The sequence below is a fragment of the Microcaecilia unicolor genome, chromosome 1, assembly GCF_901765095.1.
Source record: "Microcaecilia unicolor chromosome 1, aMicUni1.1, whole genome shotgun sequence".
NCBI classification, from domain to species: Eukaryota; Metazoa; Chordata; class Amphibia; order Gymnophiona; family Siphonopidae; genus Microcaecilia; species Microcaecilia unicolor.
Genome location: NC_044031.1, coordinates 771,429,324 through 771,450,305, shown reverse-complemented (window position 1 = coordinate 771,450,305; position 20,982 = coordinate 771,429,324). Strand labels below are relative to the sequence as shown.

Genomic DNA, 20,982 nt, shown 5'->3' with positions numbered 1-20,982 from the left:
AGCTGAAGACTGGAAGTCAGGAACAAGCTGAGGACTGGAAGTCAGGAACAGTGGATCTTGGGAACAAGCTGAGGACTGGAACTCAGGAACAAACTGAAGACTGGAAGTCAGGAACAAGCTGAGGACTGGAAGTTGGGAACAAGCTGAGGACTGGAACTCGGGAACAAGCTGAGGACTGGAAGTCAGGAACAAGCTGAGGACTGGAACTCAGGAACAGTGGATCTTGGGAACAAGCTGAGGACTGGAACTCAGGAACAAGCTGAAGACTGGAAGTCAGGAACAAGCTGAAGACTGGAACACAGGAACAAGCTGAGGACTGGAAGTCGGGAACAAGCTGAAGACTGGAACTCAGGAACAGTGGATCTTGGGAACAAGCTGAAGACTGGAACCCAGGAACAGGCTGGCAATCACAGGCAGCAGAGCTGAACAAGTTACAGAAGCATTGACTGCATCCTGGAAATACCTCCCAGTCCGGAAGCAGAACTATAGTGGGCCCAGCGGGAATTTCTTCCGTGGTCCACAAAGCCACGTGTTTGGCATGCGCCCATGTCCTAGGGCCCCGCCCTCAATGGAGCAATGACGCCCTGATGCTGGTGAAAAGGAGAACGCCGTCAGACCAAAATCCCCCTCTGCCGGTAAGGGTCGGTCATGGCTGAGAGCTGTGACAAGGAGGTCCTCTAATGGAGCAGTCTCATCAGCCTCTTGGAGTATATCTATTCACCTCACCCTTCCAGCCATAGTAACCACTGAGTTCAGTTCTCCTGGGAAAGGGTTCAAGTGGGTCAGGCTGTGGGTAAGTTTTACCCTATTATGCAGCCTACAGTAGTGGCTACAAAATAAAAAGAAAGAAAGAAAAGGCAGATCAAGTGAATAAAATGGAAATACATTCTATGATCTGCTTAGTTCTAGGCATAACACATATTAACAAACCTTAAAACTTATACCTTACTCAGAAGATGGTAGATCCTGAACCCCAACCAGAGGCAGTGTTAGCCTACTTGACAGCTGCCAAGTATGATTCATTCAGAACTCCTTATTGCTGCATGATATCTTCATTGCTACATGCCAACTTCTCTCATTTCAAAATTTGGCAGCAGATGTGGCCTCTCAGCGTCACCTTACTCTATTTCCTTGTATGAATATCCTGTGTTTCAGCAAACACCTGCAGTCTCATGGTCAACTTGGAGGACTTCATTCCTGTGCCTTCTGGATCTCTTCAGTCACATCATTCAGAAATTGATTAGTGATCATTCAGAAGTCTGTTCTCTGTCATGGGAAGACCTTGATGGGAGGTTCTCCTTGCAGAGATCAATGTTGCTCATTTCCTCCATGTATTTTTTTTCGGTAATGGAGATTAGTTATTCTTTGATCCTCATTTTACTCCGCAATTTTTCTGCTGATATTTCTCTCTTTGTTCTTGAGAGTATCTTCGACAATGTATCCACTTGGTGTGAGCTGTATTTTTCTTCCATCTTTATTCATTTCTGTAATGCCTGAAACTTCCCTGTACTTTTGGATTGAACTGCTTCAGTTACAGGCATGATCTCCCACCCTAGCTGGGTACTGCTTTGTTAAATCCTACAAGTTCTGGACTGATCTGCAAGACGATAAGAAACAAAATATTATGTCTTACCTGATAATTTTCTTTCCTTTAATCCCAATAGATGACTCTAGATACCCATCCATGCAGATCTTCCATTACTCAGTCATTTTCCTTAAGGATTATCTTGAGTGTTTCAAGCACTTTATACCTTTGTCTATTGCCTTGTCCTTCTATAAGGCTTTATTTGTCATCTCTTATATTTTTTCATACAACAGGTTCATTTACTTCATTTATTCACTAGAATTTGCTTCTTCAGCTATCTTTATTTCAGCAAATGGTTGGATCTGTAACATTGGTGTGGCTGATGCTACCTGCATTGAGTGGCAATGGCTATTTGACACTTATTGATAGTAATTCATTTGAAGGGGATACTACACTGCTTTGTCAGTGAAAATACTAAAGATCACTGCCTGCATGATACCCTTAAGGGGGCGAATCACAGGATCTATTTTTTTCTCTGTCTCCATCCACTGGTTGATAGACACAACTCCCACAAGTTCTGGATTGATCTGTTGGAACTAAAGGAAAGAAAATTATCAGGTAAGACATAATTTTTCTTTAACCTTTCAAATAAAAACAGTACAACACTCCATGAACCTAATGACCAGTGGATTGAAAACAAATCATAGAAAGTTTTTTCATGAAGTACATAGTTAAGTTGTGGAATCTGATGATAGTGGATGTGGTTAAGATGACATTCAAATGAGGTTTGGGCAAATTTTCTGGTGGAAAAGTCCATAACAAATTGTTAGCGAGGTAGACTTGGGACAACCATTGTTCATCCCTGGAATAAGCTATAAGAAACAGATCTACTTCTTGGCATCTGCCAGGTACTTGTGACCTGAACTGACCACTGTTGTAGACAGGATATTGGGTTCTGAGGACAGTGGTCTGACTCAGCATGGTTTTTCTTACATTTTTATTTTCTAGGTTTATTGTGTTGGGACTCTGTGATTGTATTCAGACCTCTTTCATCACCCTGGGCTTTGGGACTGAAACTCTCTAGGCCCAGTATTATAGGTTTTAGCACTGATTCTTTGCTGACTCTGGGTAGTCTCGGTCTTAATATGTGTAAAACACAAGTTATGTCCAGTTTTCTGACTGTAGATTTCCCTCAGGTTTTTTTTTTTTTTTTTGTATTGATGGGATTTGAATTATCTTTTAGAAAAACGATTCATTCGTTAGGTGTTATTTTGGATCCATCTTTGAGTATGAAGTCTCACATATCCAAAGTTGTGAAACTTAAGTTGATTAGGACCTTGAAGGATTATCTGGCCTCAAAGAATTTTCAGTTAGTGGTACAGAATGTGATAAGGCCTCACTTTGTCTGTTTTTATCTGTACTCCTTTTAGGATTGTAGGTAAAGTGGATTATAAATTTTTAAATAAATAAAATAATGCAGCTTGGCCTCTGACTCTTCCCAGGCCCTGCGGTTTTTGTCTCTTTTGCCTCTGCTTACTGGGATCAGGGTTCTGACTTGTTCCTCTTCCTAGATTATAGGACTTAAGCTATGATTGTCTCCAGCTCTTAAGGGTGTTGACTTTCTTTGGATCTTGGGATTCTGGTTTGAAACATATCTTTCTCTCTTTTCCTTTCCAGATTTCTCATTGTTCTCCTATAATAATGGAATGGTTATGACTTCTTGCCGGGATCATGATAGCACACGCAGTGGCCTGTCTGCTGCCTCTGCATTTGCCATAGCAACTGCAGGGGCTAATGAGGGCACCCCTACCAAGGAAAAGTACCGACGGATGTCCCTAGCCAGCGCAGGTAGCTTTCCCTGGAGTTGCAAACCTAAACCCGGGGAGTTCTTCGTAGAGGAGCATCCTGGGAACATGCTGTGTATGTATTACTTCCTATGCCATGCTGGGTGTCCTCCTTTCGCAAGAGTGATGCCTCCCACCATCTGCAGTACAGAGGCCAACACTCCTGATCCTTTCTGCTGAGGCTGCATTCTTCTGAAGCCATAAGACCCCTTTCTTCTAAGTTCCAAATCATTGTTTCATGATTCTTGCTTTCAGGGCAGTTCTATAAAGGTGGCACCAACATTCAGATGCCAAGAATGCATGTAAATAACCCGAATAGCAATGTCAATATTCCAGTCTAAGGGCTCCTTTTACTAAGCTGCAGTAAAGCACTATCGCATGCTTACAGCTGCTTAAAAGGTGTCTCACAGTAAGTTTCAAACGTGTGCACGCAAACCACACGCTAGCTCATTTTTCTTGTAGGTGGAGAGCGGGTGTGACAGTGCGAATCATTAGCACAACTACATTGCTGTGTGTAACTGGTTAGCACAAGATTATTGCAGGGTGGCAGTACGGGCTCTTGAACCAGCGTTTGCTAATGGTAATATTAGCGCATGGACATTAATTCAAAAAATGGAAAAGTGGCCATTTTCTGCCAGCGGTAAGACCTGCATAAGGGCATGCTATGGCCACGTTTTAACAGAGCTTGGTAAAAGGACCCCTAGTGATGGTGGGACATGGGTAGGGGTACAATTAGGTGCATATAATTATAGCATTTGCAGCAGCTCTATAGCAAGTGTAAGTGCTCACACCTACATGAAGGAGGAGTGGCCTAGTGGTTAGAGTGGTGGACTTTGGTCCTGAGGAACTGAGTTTGATTCCCACTTGAGGCACAGGCAGCTCCTTGTGACTCTGGGCAAGTCACTTAACCCTCCATTGCCCCATGTAAGCCGCATTGAGCCTGCCATGAATGGCAAAGCACGGGGTACAAATGTAACAAAAAATTAAATTATACACATAACATAACAACATGTCTTATATTCTGCTCTTAGCCTCATGGTTCTACGAAGACTACATCAGAATTTAATTTAATTCTGGCATTTAGAATCTGTTTAACCATCAAATTCAAGGTGGAGAACAATCACACATTATAAGCAGGTACTTTCTCTGTCCCTACAGGGCTCATAGGTGACTTGCCCAAGGTCACAAGGAGCTGGAGTGGGACTTGAACCAGGATGCTGGGATCAAAGCCCGCTACACTAACCATTAGGCCACTCCTCCACTCCAAAAGGCTGGACATTACCTGGAAAATACATCATCAAGCATTTGTATTCTGGACAGGAACATCGGTGCCTCCTTCCTTCACAGAATAACCTCCAAATACAGGCCTTCTTGGTGCTTCTTTATGTCTGGCATGTGTTCTTGCATTGCTTTTGCTGTAGTCCACTCATCTTTTAGGTTCTTCTCCCACTTCAGACATGTAATTTCACATACATGCAAAAAATAACATCTAACCTCAAGAAGGTTCCTTTGCCTTCCATGATGTGCACCTCACTCAGACTGATTGCATGAGCGGCTGTTAGTCCATTCCCCTGACAAGATGGATGTCCAGGTCTGCTTTCAACTTCAATCGATAGTTCTCTTCTAAATGATTTCTTTCCTCTGTTATTTACAAACCTCACAGGTTTTCCTCCAGATCAGCGGAACGGAGACAAAGAGTTTGTTATTCGCAGAGCAGCTACTAACAGAGTCCTGAATGTCTTGAGACACTGGGTGTCCAAACACGCTCAGGTATGTGTCTCACTCTCACATCTACAGGGGTAGCCAAAAAATACCCAAGTACATATCAGGGGCAAAGCCAGGCACCCAAATTTGGGCAATTCTGAGCCCAAAGTGGGTGAGCCTGAGAACCTGCCCAGCATCTTTCCCTCCCCTCCCCTCCACCCCCCCCCAAGGCTATTGGGAGTCTCTTAACTCCACTCTCTTATTATTTATTTATGGCAGATTTAAAAGGTACCACATGTTGGGGTAGTGGATTTAAGAGACCCCTCGATCAACTGGGGAGAAAGAGATGCCAGGAATCTTCAGATGATGGGGCTTGGGGATTCTACCAGCCACATCACAGCTGTGCTGCTGGTGGGTGGCCCTGGGCCCGCCCGTGGCTACGGCACTGGTATATGTTACTCCTAGAGAATGAAATGGGGACAGGGACAGTCTGCGGGGATAGGGACAAGGATAAATTCTGTCCTCGTGTCATTCTCTAAAAGCTTGAGACTAGCTTTCAACAGGCTGCTCCAACTAGATAGAAAAGCATCAATAAAATACTAGTATCAATATGTAAAAACATAGCACATTTTAGACAACTGGAAACTGAATTCAATGATTAAAAAACCCGTAGAAGCTGCTTTTGGATTTAAATGAAGCAGTGTTAAATGACATCATTTGTGGCTTGTGGCAACAAGAGTGATAGGAGTGTTCTACTGTCCTCCTGGCCAGGATGAAGAGACTGATGCAGAAATGTTAAAGGAAATTAGGGACACAAACAAACTGGAAACACAATAATAATTGGTGATTTCAATTACCCTGATATTGACTGGGTAAATGTAACATCAGGGCATGCTAGGGAGGTAAAATTCCTTGATGAAATCAAGGACAGCTTTATGGAGCAGCTGGTAAAGGAGCCGACGAGAGAAGGAAAAATTCTAGACTTGGTCCTTAGTGGAGTGCATGATCTGGTGCAGGAGGTAATGGTGATGGGGCCACTTGATAACAGTGATCATAATATGATTGGATTTGATATTAGCCTTGAAGTAAGTATACATAGGAAATCAAATACTATGATAAAATGAGAAGAACGGTGGAAAATAAACTTAGAGGAGCGACTGCGAGGGTCAAAAATTTACATCAGGCGTGGATGCTGTTCAAAAACACCATCCTGGAAGCCCAGGCCAAATATATTCCACATATTAAAAAAGGAGGACGGAAGACCAAACGACAGCCAGCATGGTTAAAAAGTGAGGTGAAGGAAGCTATTAGAGCTAAAAGAAAATCCTTCAGAAAATGGAAGAAGGAACCGACTGAAAGTAATAAGAAACAGCATAAGGAATGTCAAGTCAAATGCAAAGCGCTGATAAGGAAGGCTAAGAGGGACTTCGAAAAAAAGATTGCATTGGAGGCAAAAACGCATAGTAAGAATTTTTTTTAGGTATATTAAAAGCAGGAAGCCGGCAAAAGAATTGGTTGGACTGCTAGATGACCGAGGGGTAAAAGCAGCGATCAGGGAAGACAAAGCCATAGCGGAGAGATTAAATGAATTCTTTGCTTCGGTCTTCACCGAGGAAGATTTTGGAGAGATACCGGTTGCAGAAATGGTATTCGAAGCTGACGAGTCAGAGAAGCTGAATGAATTCTCTATAAACCTGGGCAGTTCTACAAATTGAAGAGCAGCAGATCTCCTATATCGGATGGTATTCATCCCAGCATACTGATAGAACTGAAAAATGAACTTGCGGAGCTATTGTTAGTAATATGTAATTTATCCTTAAAATCGAGCATGGTACCAGAAGATTGGAGGGTGGCCAATGTAATGCCGATTTTTAAAAAAGGTTCCAGAGGAGATCCGTGAAATTATAGACCAGTGAGTCTGACGTCGGTGCCGGGCAAAATGGTAGAGACTATTATAAAGAACAAAATTACAGAGCATATTCAAAAACATGGATTAATGAGACAAAGCCAACATGGATTTGGTGAAGGGAAATCTTTATTTTATTTGTTACATTTGTATCCCACATTTTCCCACCTATTTGCAGGCTCAATGTGGCTTACATAGTACCAGAGAGGCGTTCGCCAACTCTGGTTTGAACAAATACAAAGTGATGTTGTGGTAAAATAAGGTTCATGTGGAACAGACAATGAGGGAATTGTAGAGCAGAAGAGTTATGTTTTGTCCATTACGTGCTTTGGTTTCGTTGTGTTGCAGAGTTTAGACATTTAAGTTGGATCGGTAGGGTATGCCTTTTTGAACAGTTTAGTTTTTAGAGATTTCCTGAAGTTTAGGTGATCATAAGTTGTTTTCACGGCTTTTGGTAACGCGGTCCACAGTTGTGTGCTTATGTAGGAAAAACTGGATGCATATGTTGATTTATATTTAAGTCCTTTGCAGCTTGGGTAGTGGAGATTTAGATATGTTCGTGTTGATCTGGATGCGTTTCTGGTTGGTAGGTCTATGAGATTTGTCATGTATCCCGGGGCTTCGTCGAAGATAATTTTTTCAACCAGGGTGCAGATTTTGAAAGCAATACGTTCTTTAATTGGGAGCCAGTGCAGTTTTTAACGGAGGGGTTTTGTGCTTTCGAATCGCGTTTTTCCAAATATAAGCCTGGTTGCCGTATTTTCAGCGGTCTGAAGTTTCTTTAAGGTTTGTTCTTTGCATCCCACATAAATTCCATTGCAGTAGTCTACGTAGCTTAGTACCATTGATTGTATCAAGTTGCGAAATGTTTCCCTCGGGAAGAATGGTTTCACGCGTTTGAGTTTCCACATTGAGTGGAACATTTTCTTTGTTGTGGATTTCACTTGGCTCTCTAGTGTGAGGTTATGGTCCATTGTAACGCCGAGGATCTTGCCTTAGCAATCTATAGCACCACTACAAACAAGAACCTCACGTAGACACAACTCGATACCATGGTATAACGAAGAACTGAAAAAACTGAAAACACAATCCAGGAGACTTGAACGAGAATGGACAAAAACAAAAGATGCACACACATACAACGCATGGAAACAAATGCAAAGAAAATACAAATATGCAATAAGACAAACTAAAATGTCTCACTATACAACTAAGATAGGGCCAGATTACAAAGACACGCATAATTTATACCAACTTGTGAATAAGCTACTAGATACCACACTGGTTACCACAACCAACACAGATGTACCATCCACAGACAAACTTGCTAAATACTTCAACAAAAAAATTACTAACCTACGCACTACATTACCACAAGACACCACTGACATCAAAACATTCATGAACTTCATGGACCCAATCCGTGGAGAATACCCAGCAGACCGAATCTGGACAAACTTTGCCTTCCTCACTGAAGAAATCATAGCACAAGCGATCAACAGGTTCGCCAAATCTCACTGCAAACTGGCCACATGCCCTAACTACCTAATAAAATAAGCCCTTCAACGCTTCATAGCAGACCTCACATCACACCTAAACTACATACTGCAACATGGACTCTTTCCTAAGGACAAAGGCAATATACTACTCGCCCCAATACCTAAAGATCCAAAGAATAAAGCAAATGAAATCACCAACTATCAATATTAGTGCCAGCAGCCTGCTTCCATCTCGGTTAAGGTGGAGTCCATCCTTTTGGAATAGGCTCCCCCTTTCCCAGAACGTTGCTCAGTTCCTTGCAAATCTAAATCCCTCAAACCTGTACCATCATTTCAACCATGCATTGAGACTTCAGAGCTCTGCCTTCCTCTTGGGTCCTGCGTGTGAAATGAGGACCATTTCCAAAAATGTTTGTCTTCCAGAACCTCCCTCCCACATTTTCCTGTGTCATTGGTACCCACATGTACCAAGAAAGATGACTCCTCCCCAGCACTATCTAAAATCCTATATAGTTGACGCGTGAGGTCCACCACCTTAGCACCAGGCAGGCAAGTGACCAGGCGATCCTGACATTTCCAAGTATATTAGCAAGCTTGATATACCGCTTTAGGGAGGTCTACCAGCCACCCTACTACTACTACTACTACTACTACTATTTAGCATTTCTATAGCGCTACAAGGCATACGCAGCGCTGCACAAACATAGAAGAAAGACAGTCCCTGCTCAAAGAGCTTACAATCTAATAGACAAAAAATAAATAAAGTAAGCAAATCAAATCAATTAATGTGAACGGGAAGGAAGAGAGGAGGGTAGGTGGAGGCGAGTGGTTACAAGTGGTTACGAGTCAAAAGCAATGTTAAAGAGGTGGGCTTTCAGTCTAGATTTAAAGGTGGTCAAGGATGGGGCAAGACGTAGGGGCTCAGGAAGTTTATTCCAGGCGTAGGGTGCAGCGAGACAGAAGGCGCGAAGTCTGGAGTTGGCAGTAGTGGAGAAGGGAACAGATAAGAAGGATTTATCCATGGAGCGGAGTGCACGGGAAGGGGTGTAGGGAAGGACGAGTGTGGAGAGATACCATCTACATGCCTAATGATCGAATCACCAACTACAACAGCTATCCTAACACTTCCGTCCTGGGCAGAAGTTCATGGAGACACATCCTTGGTGTGACATGATATTGCATCCCCTGGTGGGCAGGTTCTGGCTACAGGATTACTTCCTACACCAGGGTGATGCTCTCCTTTTAGGAGACCTCCCTCCTCCAAGGCAGCACAGGGGCTGCCAGACTGGATGTGGGACTTCTATATACCATCCCTTTAGGTCTCCTCAGTGTACCTCTCTGTTTCCCTTAGCTCCTCCAAGGCTGCTACTCTAGCTTTAACAGAACAGACTCATTCTCTGAGAGCTAGGAGCTCTTTGCATCAAGCACACACATATAATCTCTGACCAACTGAAAGATAATCATACATGTGACACTCAATGCAAACAGTGCAAAAGACTGGATAGCACCCCTCTCGCTGCTAGTCTGCTATCTGCATCTTAGTATTATTGAGTTTTTAATGAATTAAAACTTGTTAAGGTACTAGGGATATAAGACTAGCATAAAGAACCCGAATTATAGCTACGTCATGCAAGGTTCCACGTTAGGAGTTACGGACCAAGAAAGGGATCTGGGTGTCGTCGTCGATAACACACTGAAACCTTCTGCTCAGTGTGCTGCTGCGGCTAAGAAAGCGAATAGAATGTTGGGTATTATCAGGAAAGGTATGGAAAACAGGTGTGAGGATGTTATAATGCCGTTGTATCGCTCCATGGTGCGACCGCACCTTGAGTATTGTGTTCAATTCTGGTCGCCGCATCTCAAGAAAGATATAGTAGAATTGGAAAAAGTGCAGCGAAGGGCGACTAAAATGATAGCGGGGATGGGACGACTTCCCTATGAAGAAAGACTAAGGAGGCTAGGGCTATTCAGCTTGGAGAAGAGACGGCTAAGGGGAGACATGATAGAGGTATATAAAATAATGAGTGGAGTGGAACAGGTGGATGTGAAGCTTCTGTTCACGCTTTCCAAAAATACTAGGACTAGGGGGCATGCGATTAAACTACAGTGTAGTAAATTTAAAACAAATCTGAGAAAATTTTTCTTCACCCAACGTGTAATTAAACTCTGGAATTCGTTGCCGGAGAAAGTGGTGAAGGCGGTTAGCTTAGCAGAGTTTAAAAAGGGGTTGGACGGTTTCCTAAAGGACAAGTCCATAAACCGCTACTAAACGGACTTGGAAAACTCCAAAATTCCAGGAATAACATGTATAGAATGTTTGTACGTTTGGGAAGCTTGCCAGGTGCCCTTGGCCTGGATTGGCCGCTGTCGTGGACAGGATGCTGGGCTCGATGGACCCTTGGTCTTTTCCCAGTATGGCATTACTTATGTACTTAAGATTATATGGCATATTGTGTGATTCATGTAGTGTCTGTGTCTCTGAAAGTAATGAAATGTAATTAAAACTGTAATGAAAACTCCCCTCTTATTATCCTAATTAGAATAATTGACTAGCGGAGGATTGGCCTAGCAGTTAGGGTGGTGGACTTTGGTCCTGAGGAACTGAGTTTGATTCCCGGCACAGGCTGCTCCTTGTGACTCTGGGCAAGTCACTTAACCCTCCATTGCCCGCCGCATAGAGCCTGCCATGAGTGGGAAAGCGCGGGGTACAAATGTAACAAAAAAATATATATATATATTAACACTATAAATGAAGAGATGTGCTAGGGGTGTCCCAGTATGGAAATGTATGTTGAGTATATCCACTTTATTTCACAGACACTGTGAGTACAGGTTCAGATATGCCCCTCTTCCTCCCAGGTCTAAGCAAATACTAAGGTCTAGCCTTAGTCCATCACAGGGCCTGAACATAGGCTCAGGTATGCAACACACCCCTCCACCCCCACCCCCAACCCCACACATACATACACAGGCCTTTCCTCATGATGGAGGTGTCAGATCTGTCTTGTTCACTTGCTGGCTGATGATTCTTTTCTCTCTCACTCTCTCCTCCTTTTCACTTCCTCCTTCTTCTATCTCATTCCCTTTAACTTTCCCCCCCCCCCCCTCTCTCTCTTTCCCTCTATCTCAGGATTTTGAAGCTAATGAGGATCTGAAGTGCAGGGTAATTAATTTCCTGGAGGATGTCATTCATGACCCAGAGCTATTAACACAGGAACGAAAAGCAGCCGCCAATATTATCAGGTAAGAACATGTTGTGAAAGTGAGAGAAATCAACATCCAGGCACTTAGCTGTAGGCTTCTGTATACTCACAAGGACTGTGTACCCCATACAGGAACAGACGCTGTACATCTCTGTATACTCCCGTGAACAGTTTTCCCCCATACACTAACATACGGCTGTACAAGTGTGTAATATCATCTGGTGGGCAGCAAAACAGCAGATCGATGATAAAAATGTCCACATTTATTTACCACATAAAAGCTTTAAAACATATATATATTTAAAAGCTCGACACAGCCATGTTTTGCCCTCTCAAGGGCTGCGTCAGGAGCTATTAAAAACTGTTAATAGATACATTTACTATAAAACAATAAAAATCCAAGGAATACCGACAAGTCCATATCCTTGTTCAATCCACGAAGGGTTACTGTCTGGAACTTGAAGATAAGGTTTTGTTCTTTTCTTAATAGAAATTTATCCACCAGTGACATAGTCAGACCTGATAATTTGGGGGGGGGGGGGGGGGGGGCAGACTTAAGATGGAGAAGCACTAGGCATCTAGGTGTGAGGAGTAGTTGCTTGGTGTACTCCTAGATAATGATGGATTTCAAAATAAACTCAACTTTGGAAACAATTCTTCACCAAAACTCTTTTCCAAAACTAAGGTAGCAGGCAGTATTTAAATCTCCCACTTTGTTTGATGGAGTACAAAAAATCCTCAGAGGATAAAAGTCTGAGAACCCTATCCTCCGCTTCCGTACAACAGAAGAAAGTCATGGTAGGATTCCTTAGGGTACTCTTACGTCACTGGCATAAAAAACCCCTTGGGAAAAATTGGTTAAAACTCCAAACAAGGGTCTGTTCAAACATATAGTGACAAAATCAAAAAGACATTCAAACTTTTTTTTTATATTTATTATTTTCAAAATAAACATTTACATAATATAAATGTAGGTAAATCAGGAAAATATATAAGAAAATGTTTATCCTTTACATCAAGGAGAAAGAAATTATATTGTTACTTAGTCCACAATAATATGGTCAAGACACAAGGAATTTTTACTTTATGGTAGAAAGAAAAAAAAATAACCACTATGAGGGCAGAGACCGTTCACAGCTTGCGGTTTCAGCTCCCTTCTGGGGTGGCCAGGCCTCTTTCGCCTCCACTCTCTTTAGAAACAATAAACTGACGCAGTTTATCTGGTTCAAAAATACATAATATACAGCAGGCAAATTTCAATTTAAAGGTACCACCTAAGGAGAGAACCCGAGGCCTAAGACCCAGAAATTCTCTCCTCCTCCTCTGGGTATTTTTACTCAAATCAGGGAAGATTTGTATTTTTGCTCCGAGAAACTGGGTCGAAATGTTTCTGAAGTAAAGTCTAAAGACATGGTTTCTATCAGTCTCGAATGCAAAGGTTGCTAGGAGAGTTGTACGCTCCGTTATACTGTAGTTTCTAACGATGTTTCTAACAATTGTGTTACATTCAGTTCTGGAACCTCTGTTCGAGCTATATTAGCTCCTGTGATATAAAAAGCCTTTACAGTTGGTGGTATGGCTTCTTTAGGAATGTCAAGCACTTCAGTAAAATACTTTTTTAGAATCTCAATCGGTGATATCAGAGGGGTCTTCGGAAAATTTAGGAATCTCAGGTTGTTACGCCTGAGTTGATTATCAAAAAATTCCATTTTCCTTTGAATTGAATCTTTATCTATTGCCATATTAGTTACAACACTTTGTAATGTCTTTATCTCTTGAGAGTTTGACTCACATTTTCTCTCCTGCTCCTGTGCCTTCGATTCCATCGTTTGCTGAAAATCTTTTAATTCCTTCACCTCAGAATTAAAGGAATTAGTTAATTGTAGTAGGGACGAATTTATGGTCTGGATCACCTCCCAAAGGGCCTCCAAGGTAACAGCTGCAGGTCTACTCCTCACGCCGAGCAAAACGAGTGGGGTTTCCTGGCAGGGGGAGGGCGAGGAATCAATACCTCCCGCACTCTCTCCAGATGGCGTTCCACCAGGGGTTCAGGATCCAACAGGGCCGCCGCTAACCTCCAAAGGACCTGCCTGAGGCTCTCCCATTGGTCCTATCTCACTGCTCGGTCTCGGCGGTGCAGCTTGAAAAGGCGGACTTAAAGACGCCGCCTCTAAGCTAAGATCCCCCTGTTGTCCTGGGGATCCAACCAAAGCTGGTACCGGAGCTCCCGATGCACGAAGGCCAAAAGCTTCCAGGGTTGCCTGCTGGAGCGTCGGATTTGAGAGCCGATGTGCAGCGCTCCCTCATACGGACAAAAAGACATTCAAACTTAAGCTGTTACATTTGTGTTTTCCATTCCTTTCCTAATAATACCTAACTTTCTTAGCCGCCGCAGCACACACTGAGCAGAAGGTTTCAACGTATCATCAACGACGACACCTATATCCCTTTTTTTGGTCCGTGACTCCTAACGTGGAACCTTGCATGACGTAGCTATAATTCGTCTTCCTCTTTCCCACAGGCATCACTTTGCACTTGCTCACATTAAACATCATCTGCCATTTAGACGCCCAGTCTCCCAGTCTCGTAAGGTCCTCTTGTAATTTTTCACAATCCTCCCGCAATTTAACGACTTTGAATAACAATGGTACATATTCTTCAACTTACTTTATAACACTCCTACCCTAGCTGAGATAATATTTAACCATCTCTCTGACCTCAAGTGCAACTTTCTTTAAATCAGTCACCTTACTGTCTAACTCTTCTCACTCTCTTACCTATGTATAGGTTTCATCTTTGCCTTACCCTTCACTATCAATTAAAATGTTCTATTACGTATTGTGTTGGCATTGTAAGTGGTATACCATGCCATACTTTGTATTGGTTTTGAATATTTTTACTGCTGTGATTGCCTATTGCTACTACTACTTAACATTTCTAAAGCGCTACTAGGGTTACGCAGCGCTGTACAGTTTAACAAAGAAGGACAATCCCTGCTCAAAGGAGCTTACAATCTAAAGGACGAAATGTCAAGTTGGGGCAGTCTATTGCTCATGTTTGATCTAGTCTTACTGTACACCGCCTTGAGTGAATTCCTTCAAAAAGGTGGTAAATAAATCTTAATAAATCAATAAATATAAACACACTTTTGAGATGTATTAATAAAACAGGTAAATACTTTTGAAGTAGCAGGTTAAATATGTAGCCTAAGAAATGTAATGTAAAAAATATTGACCTCTAACTCTGCACACTGGACAATCAAGCTGTTAAATTTAAATGTATTTTTGCATCCATAGATGCTCCTCTAAGTATGGATGCAAAACAGAAAAGGGGCATTTTCCCAGGAACTCACCACACAAAGAAAATCTCATAAAAACATAGACCCTTTCCAGTCCCCAGCATATTGTAAAGTACTTGTAACACAAAACCTACAAAAATCACTTAGGACCTGTAGAGCTAATCTACTTTACCATAACACCACTAACTTACAGGAGTGGAGGAGTGGCCTAGTGGTTAGGGTGGTGGACTCTGTTCCTGAGGAACTGAGTTTGATTCCCACTTCAGGCACAGGCAGCTCCTTGTGACTCTGGGCAAGTCACTTAACCCTCCATTGCCCCTTGTAAGCCGCATTGAGCCTTCCATGAGTGGGAAAGCGCAGGGTACAAATGTAACAAAAATAAATAAAATAAAAAGCAACACAACAAGGACACTACCTAAGAAAACACAACACAGGAGTTGTTTAGTAAAGCTTACAGTTATCTGCAACCAGCTCCATAGGAATAAAATGGGCCATGCTGAAGATAACTTGAGCTAAGCTTTACTAAACAGGGGGGTAAATATTGCACTGGGACCTAGAGCATCAATACACCTATTGGGAAACTGAAAATAAACAGAATTATTACAGAGGCTTAAATAGAAATTCCATACAGACACTGAACACAAATACACCCCTCCCAGGTACAGAATAAGTGAACGCAAAGTTAAACTATGAATACGTAGACAAAAATTAAATTTAAACCCCAAGAAGCTACACTCTGCAGGCAGTGCAACACTAGAGAAGAAGTAATAGAAAGAGCCCCCCCCCCCCCCCCCCATCTGCAAAATATAAAGAAAGCAGTGTTAGCTTCAATCCCTCTGGTGGTCAAACTGATGGAAAGCATGGTAACCAAACAACTTACTGATTATATAAACAAATTCACAATATTACATGAATCACAATCAGGATTTCGCCCCCTCCATAGCACTGAAACAGTACTAATTACCCTCCTAGCCAAATTCAAGCAGGAAATAGCAACAGGCAAAAGCATACTTCTCCTCCAATTCGACATGTCCAGTGCGTTCGACATGGTAAACCATAAAATACTACTAAGAATCCTAGATTACTTCGGGACACATACTTAGTTGGATCAAGGGTTTCCTAACCACTAGAACATATCAAGTGAAATCAAGCTCAAACATATCACCACCGTGGAAAGCAGAATGCGGAGTACCTCAAGGATCACCACTAGCCAAATCCTTATCCAACCAAGGCCTTAACCCTTTCATCTATGCAGACGATGTCACAATATACATTCCTTACAAACGTGATCTGACAGAAATCACCAACGAAATCAAGCTCAGCTTGAATATCATGAACTCATGGGCAAACGCATTTCAACTAAAACTCAACACAGAAAAAACACACTGTCTTATCCTCTCATCCCAATACAATACAAACAAACCCAGAAACATAAACACCCCAGATTATACCCTCCCTATCTCAGACAGCCTGAAAATTCTTGGTGTTACAATCAACTGTAACCTCACACTAGAGAACCAAGTGAAATCTACAACAAAGAAAATGTTCCACTCAATGTGGAAACTCAAACGCGTGAAACCATTCTTCCCGAGGGAAACATTTCGCAACCTGATACAATCAATGGTGCTAAGCCATGTAGACTACTGCAATGGAATTTATGCGGGATGCAAAGAACAAATTATAAAGAAACTTCAGACCGCTCAAACCACGGCAGCCAGGCTTATATTTGGAAAAACGTGATTCGAAAGCACCAAACCCCTACAAAAAAAAGTGCACTGGCTCCCAATCAAAGAACGTATTGCTTTCAAAATCTGCACCCTGGTTCATAAAATTATCTACGTCAAAGCCACGGGATACATGACAGACCTCATAGACTTACCAACCAGAAACACAACAGGATCAACATGAACATACCTAAATCTCCACTACCCAAGCTGCAAAGGACTCAAATAAAAATCAACCTATGCATCCAGCTTTTCCTACATAAGCACACAACTATGGAACGCATTATCAAAAGCCGTGAAAACAACTTATGATCACCTAAACTTCTGGAAATCATTAAAAACTAACCTGTTCAAAAAGGCATACCCTACCGATCCAACTTAAATGCCTGAACCCTGCAACACAACAAAACAAAATCTTGTAATGGACATATAATAACTCTTCAATTCTCTTCCTCTCTACAATTTCCTAATGTGTCTGTACACACGAACCTTATTCTACCACAACATTACTGTATATGTTCATAATGGAATTCGCGAACGCCTTTACGGTTTTATGTAAGCCACATTGAGCCTGCAAATAGGTGGGAAAATGTGGGATACAAATGTAATTAATAAATAAATTACATTTACTGTAAAACTGACATTTTCCATTTACTGAATTAAGAATAAAATTCTTTCTACCTTTGTTGTCTGTTGTTTTGTTTTTTTCCAGTTGTGTTTGTCCCAGTCTCCAGTTTCTGCTTTCCTCTGTCTTATCTTAACTTCCATTACAAGATCTCCAGTCCATCTGCTACTTTTTTTCTCTCCCTTCCTGTCTTCTTCAACTTCTCTCCTATATCCATCTCTGACTTTGATCTTTTCCTTGTGGCTTTCCTTCATTTATTTTTCTGCCTCTCTATCTGCTCAGACTTCATTCATTCTTACTAGTCAGTCTTCAATCCTATCTTTTTTTTTTTACCATATCTACCTAGTAAATTTAAAATGAATCTGAGAAAAATTTTCTTCATTCAACGTGTAATTAAACTCTGGATTTCATTGCCAGAGGATGTGGTAAAGGCAGTTAGCTTAGCAGAGTTTTAAAAAAGGTTTGGATGGTTTCCTAAAGGAAAAGTCCATAGACCATTATTAAATGGATTTGAGGAAAATCCACTATTTCTGGGATAAGCAGTATAAAATGTGTTGTACTTTTTGGGGATCTTGCCAGGTATTTGTGACCTGGATTGGCCACTGTTGGAAACAGGATGCTGGGTTTGATGGACCTTTGGTCTGTCCCAGTATGGCAATACTTATTGGCGGAGCCGGTGGGGGGAGGAAGGGTTGGTGGTTGGGAGGTGGGGCTAGTGCTGGGCAGACTTCTATGGTCTGTGCCCTGAAAATGACAGATACAAATCAAGGTAAGGTATACACAAAAAATAGCACATATGAGTTTATCTTGTTGGGCAGACTGGATGGACCGTGCAGGTCTTTTTCTGCCGTCATCTACTATGTTACTATGGAGCTTATTTTTGAAAGTGCTCGCCGGCTATCTTCCAACACAAATCCGGAGATGGCCGACGATTTCTTAAAAGTGGCGAAATCGGTATAATCGAAAGCGGCATTTTTGACAGCATTGCCGCTTTCCCGTCGCTTCGCCGGCAACAGTTCAAGGGGGCGTGTCGGCAGCTTAGCGAAGGCGGGACATGGGTGGGCATGGGCGTGGCTACCAGATGGCCGGCTTTTGCCGATAATGGAAAAAAAAGCAGTGTTAAGCAGTATTTCGCCGGGTTTACTTGGTCCTATTATTTTCACGACCAAGCCTCAAAAAGGTGCCCCAACTCACCAGATGACCACCGGAAGGAATCGGGGATGACCTCCCCATACTCCCCCAGTGGTCACCAACCCCCTCCCACCCTACAAAACACAATTATAAACATATTTTGGCAGCCTGTATGCCAGCCTCAAATGCCGTACCCATCTCCATGACAGCAGAATGTGTTCTATCCTTTGACAGCCATTCCCTGGTTATGATGTGGCTCTCGGGTGAGTGTGACACCTTTTCTGTTAGGTGCACTGCAGAGTCACATCAGCAATGCATTGTGGTGGGTGTAGGGTAGTGGGCTCTACTCCCATGGTGCTTTTCCCCCTGCTAACTGGGTCAGAGTAGCGCTATAGAAATGATAAGTAGTAGTAGTAAGGTGCCATATTAGAAGTCAGCGAGCAAGAAAGGGATCTAGGTGTCGTCGTTGATGATACATTGAAACCCTCTGCTCAGTGTGCAGCGGCAGCGGCTAAGAAAACAAATAGAATGTTAGGTATTATTAGAAAGGGAATGGAAAACACAAATGAGGACATTATAATGCCTTTGTATCACTCCATGGTGCGACTGCACCTCGAATATTGTGTGCAGTTCTGATCACGGCATCTCAAAAAATGATATAGTGGAATTAGAAAAGGTACAGAGAAGGACAATAAAAATGATAAGGAGGATGGGACTATTTCCCTATGAGGAAAGACTAAAGCGGCTAGGGCGCTTCAGCTTGGAGAAAAGACGGCTGAGGGGGAGATATGATAGAGGTCTTAATATAATGAGTGTAGTGGAATGGGTAGACTTGAATCGCTTGTTTACTATTTCCAAAAATATTAGGACTAGGGGGCACGCAATGAAGATACAAAGCAGTAAATTTAAAACAAATCATAGAAAATATTTCTTCACTCAACATGTAATTTGTTGGATTATTTGTAGTAAATAATTAGCAGATTTTAGTACACACAGCTTCAGCTTTAGAAATGTTAATTTCTTTCTTCATCTCTCTCTCATTCACCCCTGAATAATTCACTGCTGAGTCACTTTAAAGTTGAAGTAACAAAACATCTGTTTACTCACAGTTTGTAGTTAGATTATAATCAGACAGGCTTATATATACATATTACTATACATTTGTATTATCAGCTCCTTCCATGTGCTTAGATGGTAATGGATGCTCACACCACCATAGATCCTCTCAGGTTAGGAGAGATCATGAGCTCCATGTGCTCCATGTGCTGCATCTGACCCCCACAGGAAGTTGCATAGCTGTGTGACCTCTCTAAGTAATTCACATCAGAGGTCACAGAGTAATCACAGAGAAATAATAGGTGACAGGCAATGCATGTAAAATACAATTACATTCCAACATAATTAAACTGGAATTCGTTGCCAGAGAATGTAGTAAAAGCAGTTAGCTTAGTGGGGTTAAAAAAGGTTTGGATGGCTTCCTGAAAGAAAAATCCATAAGCCATTATTAAAATGGACTTGTGGAAAATCCACTGCTTATTTCTAGAATAAGCAGCATAAAATGTATTGTACTGTTTGGGGATCTTGCCAGATATTTGTAACCTGGGTTGGCCACTGTGGAAACAGGATGTTAGGATTGATGGACCTTTGGTCTGTCCCAGTATGGCAACACTTATGTTCTTATTTGTCCTGTTTTCTATGGTACTTTCAGTGTAGGAACAGGCAATGAGAAATGTTTTTGCCTATTTGTTCTTTTTTTCAGTGGTACTTTCAGCATATGGGCAGATACTGAGACACGTTGCCTATTTATCCTGTGTTCTATGATGTTACAAAATGCCTAGCCACCCGCCTGGGGTTACCCCATGACCACTTAAAGGATCTATCCTCTGTAAGGCTCATGTCCACCTGCACCTGCTTCTTATGCTCTACACTAGCACCCTTCTCCCACCGGCTGGGTCGCAACCGCCTCTGGGCGAGTCTCCCGCTCTCAAATTATCCCCAGTGATTTGTAGATTACTGGAGCCACACTCCCAGTGGTCCCACAACTCCCAGAAAGCACTGACAGACCCAATACACAAACCAGCAGGATTCTTTATCAGTCCAGACAGGTAGAATGAACAAACAGCTGTGTTTATTCTCAGAACATGGAATAGTAGACAAAAATGTGCAATTGACAAACAATAACAGGTAACTGAAATATGGATCAATTATAACACTAACTAAACATCTGTATACTGTCTAAACAGTACCTGGGAAGATCAGGACATATAATGCTCCAAAACTTAGCTAAGAGATCTTTCTCTCTTTTTTCCTGGCTAAGACTGAAGCAACAGCCAGTCACAACTGCTGGGTAGTTTCAAAACTCCAGAACAATCAGATCCCAGAACAATCAACTTTCAAATAAAATCCGGTTACATCACTACAAGATACTTCCTATTATCTGTGTGCCAAATAAAAGAAAGAGAAGCTAGTCCTCTGTAACAGCTTTAAGCATAAACATGCACCATCTTCTGGCCAAAAAGGAGA

The 20,982-nt window shown here is 42.1% G+C and overlaps 1 protein-coding gene across 1 annotated transcript in view; it reads left to right on the top strand.

Annotated features, from left to right (window-relative positions):
- Positions 1-20,982, top strand: part of RASGRF1 (Ras protein specific guanine nucleotide releasing factor 1) — a 328,543-nt gene that overhangs the window by 258,153 nt on the left and 49,408 nt on the right. The window contains exons 17-19 of the mRNA XM_030192898.1: positions 3,203-3,373; positions 5,033-5,139; positions 11,609-11,721. Of these exons, the coding sequence (XP_030048758.1) occupies positions 3,203-3,373; positions 5,033-5,139; positions 11,609-11,721 (391 nt within the window). The remainder of the gene's footprint in view (positions 1-3,202; positions 3,374-5,032; positions 5,140-11,608; positions 11,722-20,982) is intronic.